This window comes from Tamandua tetradactyla, chromosome 10 (assembly GCF_023851605.1).
Source record: "Tamandua tetradactyla isolate mTamTet1 chromosome 10, mTamTet1.pri, whole genome shotgun sequence".
Lineage (NCBI taxonomy): Eukaryota > Metazoa > Chordata > Mammalia > Pilosa > Myrmecophagidae > Tamandua > Tamandua tetradactyla.
Genome location: NC_135336.1, coordinates 20,534,537 through 20,547,874, shown reverse-complemented (window position 1 = coordinate 20,547,874; position 13,338 = coordinate 20,534,537). Strand labels below are relative to the sequence as shown.

At 43.2% G+C, this 13,338-nt stretch overlaps 1 protein-coding gene across 6 annotated transcripts in view; it reads left to right on the top strand.

The window, feature by feature from the left end:
* Positions 1-13,338, top strand: part of KALRN (kalirin RhoGEF kinase) — a 758,640-nt gene that overhangs the window by 564,381 nt on the left and 180,921 nt on the right. For all 6 annotated transcript variants that reach the window (XM_077118101.1, XM_077118100.1, XM_077118114.1 and 3 more), the window contains exon 34: positions 9,216-9,462. In XM_077118101.1, the coding sequence (XP_076974216.1) occupies positions 9,216-9,462 (247 nt within the window). The remainder of the gene's footprint in view (positions 1-9,215; positions 9,463-13,338) is intronic.

The window sequence follows — 13,338 nt, the reverse complement described above, 5'->3', positions numbered from 1 at the left end:
GCTCAAATTTCAGTATTTGAGTTTCTGTATATCTTTTTGGTTTTTCTGGTGAATGAACCTCAAATCTGCTTAAAATATTTATATTTGGCTTCCAAGAAGGACAAGAATGGTGACCCTCTCCCTATTCTGTATGTAGACCTTCACTGAATTTCAATTTTTCAGTAACATGCCTCTCCCCGACCCTCTATTGTGCCTGATATCCCAGAGGCCACATTTCTGCTTCAGTTATATTCAGAGAACAAATCTTTCCTCTCCTACTAAGATTGGAAAGGTGTGGTCATATAGCAAAGTAGGATGGAGGAAGAATCTGAGAGTTTTCTCCCTTTACAACCAAACTTTCCTTTTTAGATGCTTCTGTAACCCCACCTTTATGCTGCCTGGTGCTTCTACTTCCTGAGCCTTTCTGAGGGTTTTGCAGAGCTCCTCTGTGGAAACTTCAATCTCATCCTCCTAGCTCTGCCAAGTCATGTCTCTGTTGCATTCACTTTCTGTCATTCAAAAAAAAAGTTGACTTATCTGCTGCGATCTCCCATTCTCTTTGTCTTGTGAGTTTATGCCTTTCAGCCCTTACTGTCATTTTTGTTAGGTTTAGGAATTACTGAACATACAATGCCAGATGAATAAAGGGTAATATAAAGGGCTTGGAACGCTATCTTGGAGACATTAGTGGGAAAGGGTGGGTAGCCAATGAGAGAGACCTCTCAGGCAATATAGCTAGATATCTCAGCTGTATACCAGGTAAGAACTAGAAATATTTATTCATTCATTCATTCAACAGGTATTTATTGAGCACCTAGTATTTGCCAGGCACTCCTCTAGAATTGAGGGGTCTCACAATGACTAAGACAGAGCATGTCTCTGCTCTCCTGGATCTTACATTCTGGAGTGGGATATTAACAACAAATAAGAAAACAAATAAACAAGACAAGTTTATGATAAGTGCTCAAAAAATTAAATAGTGTCGTGTGTTAGAGATTGAATATAGAACAATTGGACTTACAGAATGTGAAAACTGGATATGGTCCTGAAGTTCCCTTCCTCATTTTAATAATGAGGGAATTCAAATACAGAAAAGGGGGAGGGATTTGCCTAATGTCACACAGGGGTAAAACCTGGACTGGCAGCCAGGCCTCCTGATTCCCACTCCTGCATTCTTCCCACAATTAATTACTATGCAATTCAGGAAACCTAAAATGACTACAGACTGTACTCTACGTCTCTTTGTGGTTCTGCCCTTCATTTAATCACCATGGGGGAAACTACACAACCAAATAGCTCCTTCAGTTGCAGTCAGCAACAGCCTCAGTTCCAGTGAACTAAGATAAAGCAAATTGTCAGCTTTAGAGGCTTAATTGGACCTGGCAGCTCCAAGGGATACAGACATGCAAATTGGAGAGGTCCCAGAGCTCCACAACAATCTTCCTAAATACCCAGACATTGCTTTACATGTTTTTGCTTCAAAAATTATAATCAATTGAAGATAAAAGCAAGCACTAACTGCGTGTAAAGGGACCTCATTTCTCAAATTTCAGAGTAGTGCAGAGACAAAGGTTTAGTAGGTGACTGATTTTGGAGTATCTGCACTGAGGCATCATCATTATCTCTGGGCTTTCCTAAAGCTCCCATAGTGGGTTGAAGCAAAATTGGGAACTATTCTTCCTGTACCTCTTTTTCCCCCTTAAAGTACTATGCCTCTTTGGAATATTTGCATTTTCTCTTTATATTTGTTGATTCATTTTAGAGGTTGTTATTGTCAATGTTATTGTAACTTGTATTGTAAAATAGCACTTAATTGAGAAACTTTGGGCAATATTTGAAATTAGAAAAGAGGGGGAAGTTGCCCATAATTAACATTTTAATGAATTCCCTTCCTTCTTGTTCCCTATGAATAGAGTTATGTTTCTGATGATGATGTTTTGCACATAGTTATATTTACAGCTTTGTATCCTGTCTTCTTTTTATTTGTCTATTTTTAAGGCTATTACAAAGTTGTATAAATATCTAATGGCTTCATAATTAATCATTCTCTTAGTGGATGAACCCTAACTGCTTAACCATTTCCCTTCGGTTGGAAATTTATGTTTTACGATCTATTTATTGATGTTAAATTTTTCTCATTTTAGAATATGCTGTTATTAACACATTATACTTAAAAATGCATGTCACCATATGCTGCAGCTCATCTTTTTGTAATTGGAAAGGAATAATATAAATGAATGCCTTCAGGCATTTCATGGTATTACCTAATTGAATGAAATTAATCGCTGATGGTAGAATTCCAGGCATTAACAACAGTGCAGTGTTTGCTGGGAAGAAGAGGGGAGGACAGTTTTTGCACAGGAGTTGGCAGGATTTCTCAGTGCCCTTTTAAATCATACTAAACACTCTCCAACTTCACTTTTTTTTTTTACAGCCAGCTCTGGCTTCCCATTTGTCATTCATATGTAGACCTTAAGTCACCTAAACTCTGTCCTTCCCACTGTCTAAGAGTTTTTGGAGGAATTAGATTAAGGATGTTAGAGGGAGGCAGCTGGAAGAAGAGTCAGTCTGACTTATCTAATGGGCTTTCCTGAATATGATTCTCTGTCATGGTATCAGTATCAGATCCACACACTTGGCAAGGTAGTGTCAGAAATGGATGTTCACAGATATCAGAAGGCTCAGAGGGGCAAGTATTATAGGCAGTTATCAGACTCATGGAAAAAGGAGGCTTCTTCAGATGAAAGGTTCATAGAATGCAATGCAGAATGAAGAGGCAGAAGGGAATCTTCATTTTCCGTAAAGGGATCCTAGGTCCTACCTTTCTTGTTTTTAACAGAAAAGCATGTACTAGATCAGGGGACTTTTAAAGATGTCCATGTCACCATACCTACAGCTGTAGGGCCAGTTGTTCCAGTTGACCTAGGTTAGGGCAAGACTCCACTAAGATTTTTAAAAAGGAGAAAAGTTGTTTCATTTACATGTGTATATATGGCTGGTAAAGGCTATGCTCAAATAACATGCCATAAGAATTGATTTCGTTTTTCCATTTCTTCTCTACCCCTATCTTTCCCTGTCTCCAGAGTTTATTTTTTAAAGCAGCAGTTAGAGCACTAACTCTGCTCAAGTCACTGTTCTAGAGGCTTTAAAATTATCTCATTTAATCGTCATTACCTATGAGGAAGGTACTATTACTATCTTCATTCCATAGTTGAGAAAATGAGACAAAGAAATTAAGTGATAGCCCCCGGTTAAACAGCTGGGGAGGGCTCCAGAGTGCATGCCCTTACCTCTTGGGCTCTGTTGCTTCGGGAGAAATGAGTGGAGACTCAAGAGGTATGGAGAAGTTGGGGTGGGGTCCTGCAATGACAGAAGGGTGATGGGTACTGTCCCACCTCTCTGAATATCATTGGAAAACCAGTGGAGACTAGTTTTGTTCTTTTTCCATAAAAAATGGGGAGGCTCACAGGGGTAATTAGGTTCATACCATTTATACAAGTAGAATGTTCAGTTAAACTCCAAACACTAGCCAATGAAAAACGGACCTAAATTAATACAGATATAGTTTCTCTCAAATATGGTAAGAACTTCAGGGTTAGAAAATGCAGACAGGGTTACCAAAAACATAGACACGGTTACCAAGGGTGGTTATGAATCTGTCCTGTGTGTGTAGAGGTATATCCTGGAAAGAAGGCAACATGGCTGTCCCTGAGGAGCAGGAGAAAAGTGAGGATGTGGAGAGTTCCTTGTGCCCCACCTGGAAGGACTGTACAGGATGGAAGAGTCAAAGTCCAGTCAGGGATTGGTCAACAGGGGAACAGGCCCACAAAAAATGGCCAGGACCCAGAAAGAAGAGACTGGGAAAACCAGGGCAAAGAATTCGATGGTGACTCAGCAGCAGGCAATTGTAAGGAATCCAAGGAGACAATTAGCATCAAAGCTGAAGGCTGGCTCTAGGCAGGGCCCAGGGAACAAAGGCAAGAAAAAGTGTCTAAGAAGGAGCCTAACCCTCAGAGCTAAGTTCCCAGGAAGGGGGCCAAGTTGGACACTGAAGTGTGAAAAGCCAGACTGGAGTGTGGGATATAATAAACCGAAGAGAATAAGATAAGAGGTTATAGAAACAAAGGCACTGATCAGAGAAGAAGCAGACTTCTTGCTCAGCACTTGTGCTCCCAACCCAAGGCTTCCAGCATTTCCCTGGGTAGGAATAAATTTGGTCTTATAATCAGTAGTAGGATTTAATTGTGAGTTGTTTGTTAAGTTAAGCATCCATAGTGGGTCATAAAAAATATATACAATGTCAGAGTTTTGAATGTGCTATGATAGGACTTCCAGGTATCCTTTGAATCACGTCTAACCTATGTGGTGGTGAAGGATGGAGACTGCCGTCTCACACACCCCCTGGCTTCAGCTCCTGGACGTCATCAGATAGGAACATGGTTCATTGAGAGAATAGCCTGTGAGCTGAGAGATGAGACCCAAAGATGCATCACACAGGTACAAAAAAAAACCCTCTCCCAAAAAGATGATCTTAAAGAAATCAGGGAGCATGCTAAAGATCAGAAGAGTAGAGATTTTACGTTTAGATTAGTAAAAGGGTCGGCTCAGCAGGGCCTCTTTTTCTCATGAGAAGTATTTAAAGGAAGAGAGAATCTGATTACATATTTGTCTTTTCTTGAAGACTAGCATAACTCTGCTCAATAGTGAGTAGAATCACATTTAAAAGTGGTGAGCAAGTGGGCAGGCCAGAGTTCTTGCCTGCCATGCCAGAGACCCTGGTTGGATTCCCTGTGCCTGCCTATGCAAAAAATAAATAAATGGAAAAAAAAAGTGATGAGAAAGTAAGGAAGTTGCCTGTATGTAAATTCTTCATGGGATGGCTTTTAAGGCATACAAAGAGCGAGCCAGTGATACTGAGTAAATTATAAAAGTAATCAAAGTTTAAAGCTGGGAGAATGGGATAGGAGTAAGGGAGGAAGGTATATCAGAGAAGTACGATTGGAGTCTGGTTCCAGAGTAGGCTCAGCACACATACTAGGAGGAAGTGGATGTTCAAGAAACTGACATTTAAAAATAAAGCTGTCTTAAAAATGCATCAGTATGTGGGACATGTAGACATCCTGGTGAGATTTTTTCTGGGCAGCCTCAGCTGTGAATGGCTCTGCCCAGGGAATGATCCAGTGGTCCAGAGACAAACCCAGTAGGCAGCCAAGGGGGCAAATGGGCAATGGTTTTATAGTTTCATGTCAATATTGTTAATAAATCAAGAGGGTACAACAACTGAGAGACAAGCTTTATATTGCATCAGCCCAGTTGGATTGGTGGAGGAAATGCTATGCCAGAAAAAGAGAAATTAGAAAACCTAAAATAAAAGCAATATAAAATAAAAATCCAAAGATTTGCATAGGAGGATGTTAAAACAGTTCTTAAGAGGCTGTGGGGAAGAAAAGAATTAGCACAAGACAGTGATGTCATTTGCAATATTTTCTATAAGAAGTTGTTGATTAAGGACCAGAGATTTAACTTAGGGAGAGAGGCAGACCACCTAGGACAGAAAGGAGGGGTTTCTGTATGTGCCGCGCCTCAGAGGATAAGAATGAGGCAGCAAGGTGTAAGAAAGGAGAGTGCACAAACCGCTCCTCCAAAAAATGGGTTCACAGGTCCTTTTGAAATGGTAAGAGGAAAAGAAGAGAAAGTAAAAATCCTGGACTTTTGTGAGACAGGAGACCTGCTGAAACACACAGGGAAGACTTGAACTAGTCAGAAAGAAAAATTGAAGATGCGCATGTAAAAGAAAGTGATAATTGAGCATTTGTGCAGAAAATTGGCTTTTATTGCTTAATGAGGGGCAGACTCTGTAAATTAGTATCATGAAGGTGGCGCGACTCACCACAGTTGAGAAAACTTGAATCATGTTTAAGGATTGCAAGTGTAGGTTTTTTAGGTTTGCTTTTTAGGATCCCTCAGAGGTCTTTTGGCCCCTCTGTCCTTGACCTATAACCCTACTTGCAGGGCTCTTAGAATTTCTCCTACTTATTTCAATCTGGGTGTCCTGACGCACTGTTTCTCAAATGTGAGCTCTGGAATCCTGACACCCTAAATTAGCGTCAGTTTCCTGGAGAAAGCAACCCTTCTTGATCACTGAGGAGAGCACTCATCCATTTCTCTTAACCCGCTTGGCTGCCAGGCTTTTGAATTCCCTCTTTCTCATGAGGTGGGGACCTGGTGTGTTGAACCTCTTTGTCCAAGCCATTGAGGTGAGGTGAAACAGGACATTTATCCTGTATTTCAGCCTAATTGTATCAGGTTGGCACAAAAGCTTGAGTGGGGTTGTCTGTGAAGTGTGAGCGCAGAAGAAATTGCCCATTAATTGTCTTTCTTCCGCTTTTGTCTGTTTGGACTGGGCAGCCTACAGGAGGCAAACACCGACATCTAGTGGTGTGTCCAGGCCTCTCTCCAGGAGCTGACATCTGGACTCTTTACTGCCTTTATTCTCACCTCACCACCACCCCACCTGTGAGTCTGGATGTAACTTTCCTCGGGGGCAGGGGCCTCGGATCTGGGTGACACTCTGGGCTGTTTGCAGCCAGAGCCTTAGCCTCCTCTGCTCTGCTCTGACTCAATAATCTGCAGAGGGGCTACACCACTCCCTGGACTGAAAGGGCCACCGCAGGCCACATGTTGACTCTTAGAAAAAAACACTGATGCAGAGATGCAGAGAAACTCCAACAGGGTGTAGAAGCTTAGTGATAGACATTCTCAGGGTTAGAAAAAACTTTAGTGATCATCCAGGCCAGGACTCTAAGGGTAGTCTTAGAGGACGGTCATTCAATTTAGCGAGAGACTACCAGCAATTAAGGAAAAAAATGAAACAGAATAAATGGGAAAACATCAGAGTGAAGCTTATTTCAGTGATAAATATATAATCATATGCAGCATATACTGGTCAAAATATAAAATGTACTTTTTATAAAGGATTGCATTCCAAAAAGTTTAAAAGACTTGATCAAGACCAAGCAACACCTTGAGATGCCCAGTAGCTCAGGCTACTATTTTCTCCTTCTCTCCACCTGTCTTCACCCCCTTTAACCCCAAACATACCTAAATGTGTGTATAATTTGCCCTGTATTCTGTGGTTTAAGGAGCATGGGATTTGTAGTCATGGTCTGGTTCAAGTCCTGCTGGGTGACTGTGGGAAAACTGTTTCACTAGTGTTTCTCAGACATGCAGCCCAGGGACACCCTTTTCAGAATCACCCTGGGGGGTGGGGGTGGGGTGGGAAGTTCTTGTTAAAATACACATTCCTGGTCCCTACCCAGGTTTCCTGAACCATAAGCTGTGATTTGGGGAGCAGGGGCAAGGCTGGCCAGAGAATCTGCATTTTTAATAAGCTCACTGTCTCATTTGTTTGCACTCTGAGTTTTCCAACAACTGATCTTGACATTTCCAAGCACTGTGCGTAGGGTGGACATGATATCATCACCTGGTTGTTGTGAGGATCAAATGGATCAATGTGAAGGTATTTTGTAAACTATAAGAGCACTCGGCAGATGTGAGGTATTATCAATCCCATATCCTTCTCTGGATGACATTTTAGGGAAGATAGCTGCAGTAGAGTGGGAGAGGGGCCTGTGCATTAAATTGGATCAGGAAAATCAAACGGAAACAATGAGCCAGCAATCATGATTTTTCTTTCTTTGTCTCTTCCCTCTTTCCAAGTCTGTTATATGGGTTTCTCTTCTTGATCTCATCTCAACTGCAGTATCATGTGCATCTGTGGAAATGTGTTTAGCAAAAATCTCTTAGTTCTATGATTGGTGGCCATGCCTATCGCGAGCATCAGTCTGATGCATCATTTCAAACCTTTCAAACCCGTCGTGACCAATTCAAGTTCCTCTGCTAGAAAAATCTCACAGTCCTGAATGCTGAGATTTGGCATGGTGGGACTATGGAGTCCCTACTAACTGTGACATTTGCTATTTACCATTCAGCAGAAGCCTCCCAGAATGTGTGAAATAGCTACACAACATGTTTGAGCTATACCAGTGTGGCTGCTGGTGCAGAAAATTTAGGCCCCAAAGGTTTAAATCAGAGATATACAGACTGCAGTTTAGTTCCCTGGAAGTGGTATGGAGGCTTTCCCTCTGAACTGCTGTTTGGAGGGGAACTTTAGAGAATAATAGGCTGGTGAGCTAGGTCTCCCAGATTCCTCATTCCTTCCTTTCTCTACATCTCACTCTGCCCTTAAGTGCAACGCTATCCCAAGAGGTGCTCTGTACTTAGTTTTTTGAGATAAATTAATAACTAATGTGTTCTCATGGCGTTGTGAGGCCAGAGATCAGTGTTCAGTTAGTACAGTGAGATTGTCCCTGTTCCCAGAGACTCTTTACCCAGTTTTATGGATTCTGCCCTAGGATCAGTGTGGGAGGGAAGTGCCTGGAGTAAAGGCAGAATTGTACACTAGGGATGGGTGTTTGTTCCTAAATAAGATGTGGCCCTCTTCTTCTCTTAGTATTTTCCCCCTCGGTTCCCAGTGGCTGAACTAATGTAAAACAACCCTGTTTTCCTTCCAGGTAAATGATTTCTGCCTCTGCCTTTGAGTTGAAATCCCATTATTTTTTGTGCCATTCACAGCCTCAGTTTTAGGCAAATGGCTCCAGCGAGGGGTGGTTGCAAGGGTTAAAAGAAAGTGTCTTCTCTTCAGTTATTCCCAAACGTCACCTAGAATCAAATACGAGTGAGTGAGTTGGAAATAGCTGTTAGCACGGTAAAAGTCTAAGCAATGGTGTGGGGGGAGACAGGGCACAGTGTAGTGCCCTTGGAAGGAGTAAAGACCATACTAGGAAAGGGGCTTAAAGGAACAATTAGCCTTAAGCTTGACAAAAGGAGTAATGACAAGAACTCCTACTAAGGAAAAAGGAATCGGAATTAAAGCCCTGGTTCTGGGAAGGTTCCAGACTGTTGCTACAACTAGAATGTCTATAGAATGACCTGTGTTAATTACTTTTCTTTTTTTGCTGTTTTCTTTCCTATTTCCAACTCCCTTTTCTGTCTTTTGCCTTCCTTCTACCCCAAATCCCACCTTTCCTCCTTCTCTACTCTTGCCCTTTTTCTTCTCTCTCTTCCGCCTCTCCCCTGCTCTCATGTGTTCTTTGACCCCTTCGCATCTCACCCACCCATCTCGCATATTTCCCCCCTCCTTCCCTGACGTTCTACTCCAACCCCCTCCCCCAAAGCTCTCCGGTGGCTGTGAGTTGACCGTGGTTCTCCAGGACTTCAGTGCGGGCCACAGCAGCGAACTGACCATCCAGGTGGGGCAGACAGTGGAGCTGCTGGAGCGGCCCAGCGAGCGGCCGGGCTGGTGTCTGGTCCGCACCACGGAACGGAGCCCTCCCCAGGAAGGCCTGGTTCCCAGCAGCGCCCTGTGCATCTCCCATTCCCGAAGCAGCGTGGAGATGGACTGCTTCTTCCCCTTGGTGAAAGGTAGGGAGAACAGAGGGGAAGGAGACGTGGACCAGGAAGGCCATCAGGGTGGTGGCCTCGCTCTAACTGGAGAATGTGTTGGAACCCATGAACCCATTTTGACCATGTGCGATTTCTTCTGGAACTGGTTGTGATGAAAGTGGGTTGGGAACTTGAAGAGAAAGAGGTACCAACTAGCTAAGGAACTTTGGGAAAGTCATTTAATCTTTCTGAGTTTGTTTCCTCTTCTTGAAAAGGAAAGTTAAATTAGGTAACTTCCATGATCTCTCGCATCCTATCTACCCTCCCGCCACCACCACCATTCAGAAATGTCCTCTTCTATCTTGACCAAAAGCCTATCTCCTCCTTTCTCTACTCTGTGGCAACCAGCTGGCTCTCTGCTTTTCCTTTTCCCATTCAGTTCTCCCCCCACCAAATACTTATGCTGACAGAGACATGGAGCAAACCCAGGAATATAAAGCCAAGTTAGGGGTGACATCCCCTGCCAATGTTTGAGGCACACGTCTCATTTATATGCCTCTCATGGATGAATTATTTGAGCCTTGTCTTCTATTTTGTATAAGCTCTGTGGTCCGTCCACATGCTCCACTTTTTCTCACACCAGGGAAGACAAAATACTTAGAACAATGGTTCTCCAAGTGTGACCTTCAGAGAAGACCTGGGAATTTGTTCAAAATGCAGATTTGCTGACCCATCCCAGATCTTCTGAATCAGAACACTTGGTGCCGAGTCTTGACCAGCAGTCTAAGGTTTAACACATCCTTTAGGCGACTCTGAAGCCTCCGTTGAGAGCCACTAACTGAGAACGTCAAAGCTGATAGGGACTTTGAAGTCCCTCGTTTTATATGGAGGAAAATGAGGCCCATGAAGCAACCCAGAACCAAGTCTTAGTTCTGAGCTTATTTTTGTAAGAATGCCATCAAGGATGCCTTTTGTGCAGACCTGGGTTAAGTATTTATGTGGGCAAGGGTTGCTATGGAGACCTCAGGCTTCCTAGACCACAGATGACTGTCTTTCACAGCACGTCTTCCCCAGCATGCAGCCCCGGTGGGATGAGATGGAGAGGTCCCTGAGTGCCACGCAGGCCTCCTGTGTGTCAATCTCTTTAACAGCCTGTGTGGTCCTCACAAAGCACAGCTTAGAGATCACACAACATTAAATTAGAATCCGAGTCCTCTGACCGAGAAGTTCATTCAGGAGGCCTGGATTAGGATACGTGATACAGACCTGGTAGACATGATGGGTTTATTAAAAGTTTAAAATGCTTGTCTTTGTGGAATTCCATCCCTTCCATCTCCAGATCCTGACTTCCTCCTTTCCTCCACTAGATGGCGATGGCAGGAGGCACTATTAGTGCTGCCCCACCTGACCATCACGCCTCCAGCTGTTCTTTTCCTATCAAGAGAGAAAAGAGAGTTAAAGCCCACTATCCTCCATCACCTCATAATACCCTCACCCCACTTTAACCATCACCCCCTTAGTCTCTCAGGACTAAGAAGTTGAGTGGGTTAAGAAAATAAAATTTAAAAAAATTTAAAAAAGAAAAAAAGAGAAGGTGGGTGGGAATTTGTATTTGAGATTCAAGCTTTTCAGCCCTTTGAAGTAGCTGACTAGAGAAACTCTACTTTCTAATACCAGGGAAACTCAGGAATATGGTTCTGTTGAAAATTTAGCCAAGAGAAAAACAGGGGCACCTTCACCAGCTTGTAAAATCTCCTCCCTCTTTCTCTAGTACCTCATTGGATTGTGGCCCTCTTAACAGAGGCCCAGTCTTATCAGTCCTGCCTTCTCCCATTCCAGCTGGCTGCCTTTTCTTCTCTCAGCCATGAGCCTATAAGTTATACACAACTGGATTGAGAAGGACATGTTCTTCTGTTCAGAGGCTGTGGAATAGGACAGGGTGGCCTCATCCAGCGCTGTAGGTCGAAATCAATTTCTTTTTCAATTCATAGAATGGAACTAGTCTTCTTAACCTTTGCAGAGCAGCAAGTGAGCGCTCCCATGGGGCTGTGAGGAGCTAGGCAGCATCAGAATGAGTCAGCAAGTGGCGTGTGAGTGCTCAGGCCACAGCAGTCACCTGTCAGGAACGGAGGCAGAAGAACTGCAAAATGTTAGCACCATCAGGGAAGCCAGGAGAACAGTTAGACCAGGGGTTCTCAACTTGGCTGTACATTCGAATCACCTGGGGACCTTTGACAAATGCCAGAGTCCAAGCCTACCCCAGAAGTATTGGAACCAGAAACTCTTGGGTGGGACCTGAGGGTTGTTATTTTTTCAATGTTCCTTGGGTGGATCTAAGGCACGGCCACAGTTGAGAATCACGGCAATAGCCAGTTTTCCTCATTTCCAGGGAAATGTACAGGAAAGCGAGGCAACTTTCCCAAACCATACATTCTGCCTATTTGGCTTCTGGCAGAGCTAAGGCTCCTCTGCAGGTTTTTCCTTCCCATTCCTTCCAGGAAGATACAAGTATTTAGTTTCCTCTGGATACATCAAAGTGACTGATGATGGGGTTCATGAAAAAAAGAATGGTCTGTGTGACAAACTAGGGGAGCCCTGTCCTTCCTATTACTTTACTGCCACTCTGACATCTGGTGTCTTTTTACTGAGGTTGGAACCTCTGGGATCTAGTCATTCCCCTTTATAATCTCCTCTCATTTTCTCAACTCAGAAAGGCAGCTCCTATCAAGGGGCAAAGGCTATATGGCAGTCGTTTTCAACTCTGGATGTATCTTAGAACCACCTGAAGGAGGCTTTTAAAACACCGATTTCATCCCATCCCAGACCAAGGAATTCAGAGCCTCCAAGGGCCGGGTCAGCAGGTCCTTGGTGATTCTGATACTCTATGAGGGTTGAGAACCACTGCTAAATGAGTTTGTACCCTCAGGGTGTCAGGCTTAGGAGATCAGTTATACTTAAAGGTATGCTCTTCCTGGATACTTCTGCCCCAAGCTCCAAAAACCAGTTTGGGTTTCTCTCTACCTGGCTATATAGGATATCTGTGTTTCTTTTCTATTACTGTGCATCTTCTTCCCAGGTCTGGCTGAGTGTCCTTCCCAAGGAAAAGCCACTTGGCTTAGGCCAGGGCTTCCAAAGTGGGCCCTGGAAGCAGATGCCCTGGGGGCCAGGAGCGGTGGCTCCTAGAAGCCCTGCTTGTTCATGGGAAGTCCTCTCCCATGGGGTCTTTTGATGATTTCTGCTGTCATCGCTCAGCTGGCCACAGGAACACTGTTCCTCTCTTGCCAGGGGCTCAGTTTCAAATCGCTTTGCCCAGTTTGTCCAGGCTGTGGAAGGTGGCATAGAAACAACAGAGATAGCTTGGGCCCTGGAGGCAGATAATACCACCAACAGCCTGAAGATGGTGAGCAAGGCTGTTAACCACTCATTCTCAGTCTACTCACTCTCCAAAGGGAGTAACACCTCCCTGCAAGACTGTGGTGAGGATTAAAGAGATGGCATGTGAAGTACCTGCTGTAACACATGGTACATATAGGTGCCTAATAAATAGTGACTTGTTACTTTTTTTAAATTGTGAAATATGGCATATATACAAAAAAAGCAGTAAATTTCCAAGTGCATTTTAAGAAGTAGTTATACAAATGTTAAAATAAATTTAGTTTGAAATGCTAGTGATCAATGAAAGCGAGGGGTAAGGGATATGGTATGTATAATCTTTTTTTTTCTGTTTTCATTTTATTTCTTTTTCTGTTGTCTTTTTATTTCTTTTTCTGAATTGATGCAAATGTTCTAAGAAATGATGACTATGCAACTAAGTGATGATATTGTGAATTACTGATTATAATGTAGAATCATATAATGTATGATTATTACGTACAACAGAATGATCACATGTTAATGTTTTAGTTAGTTTGTTGT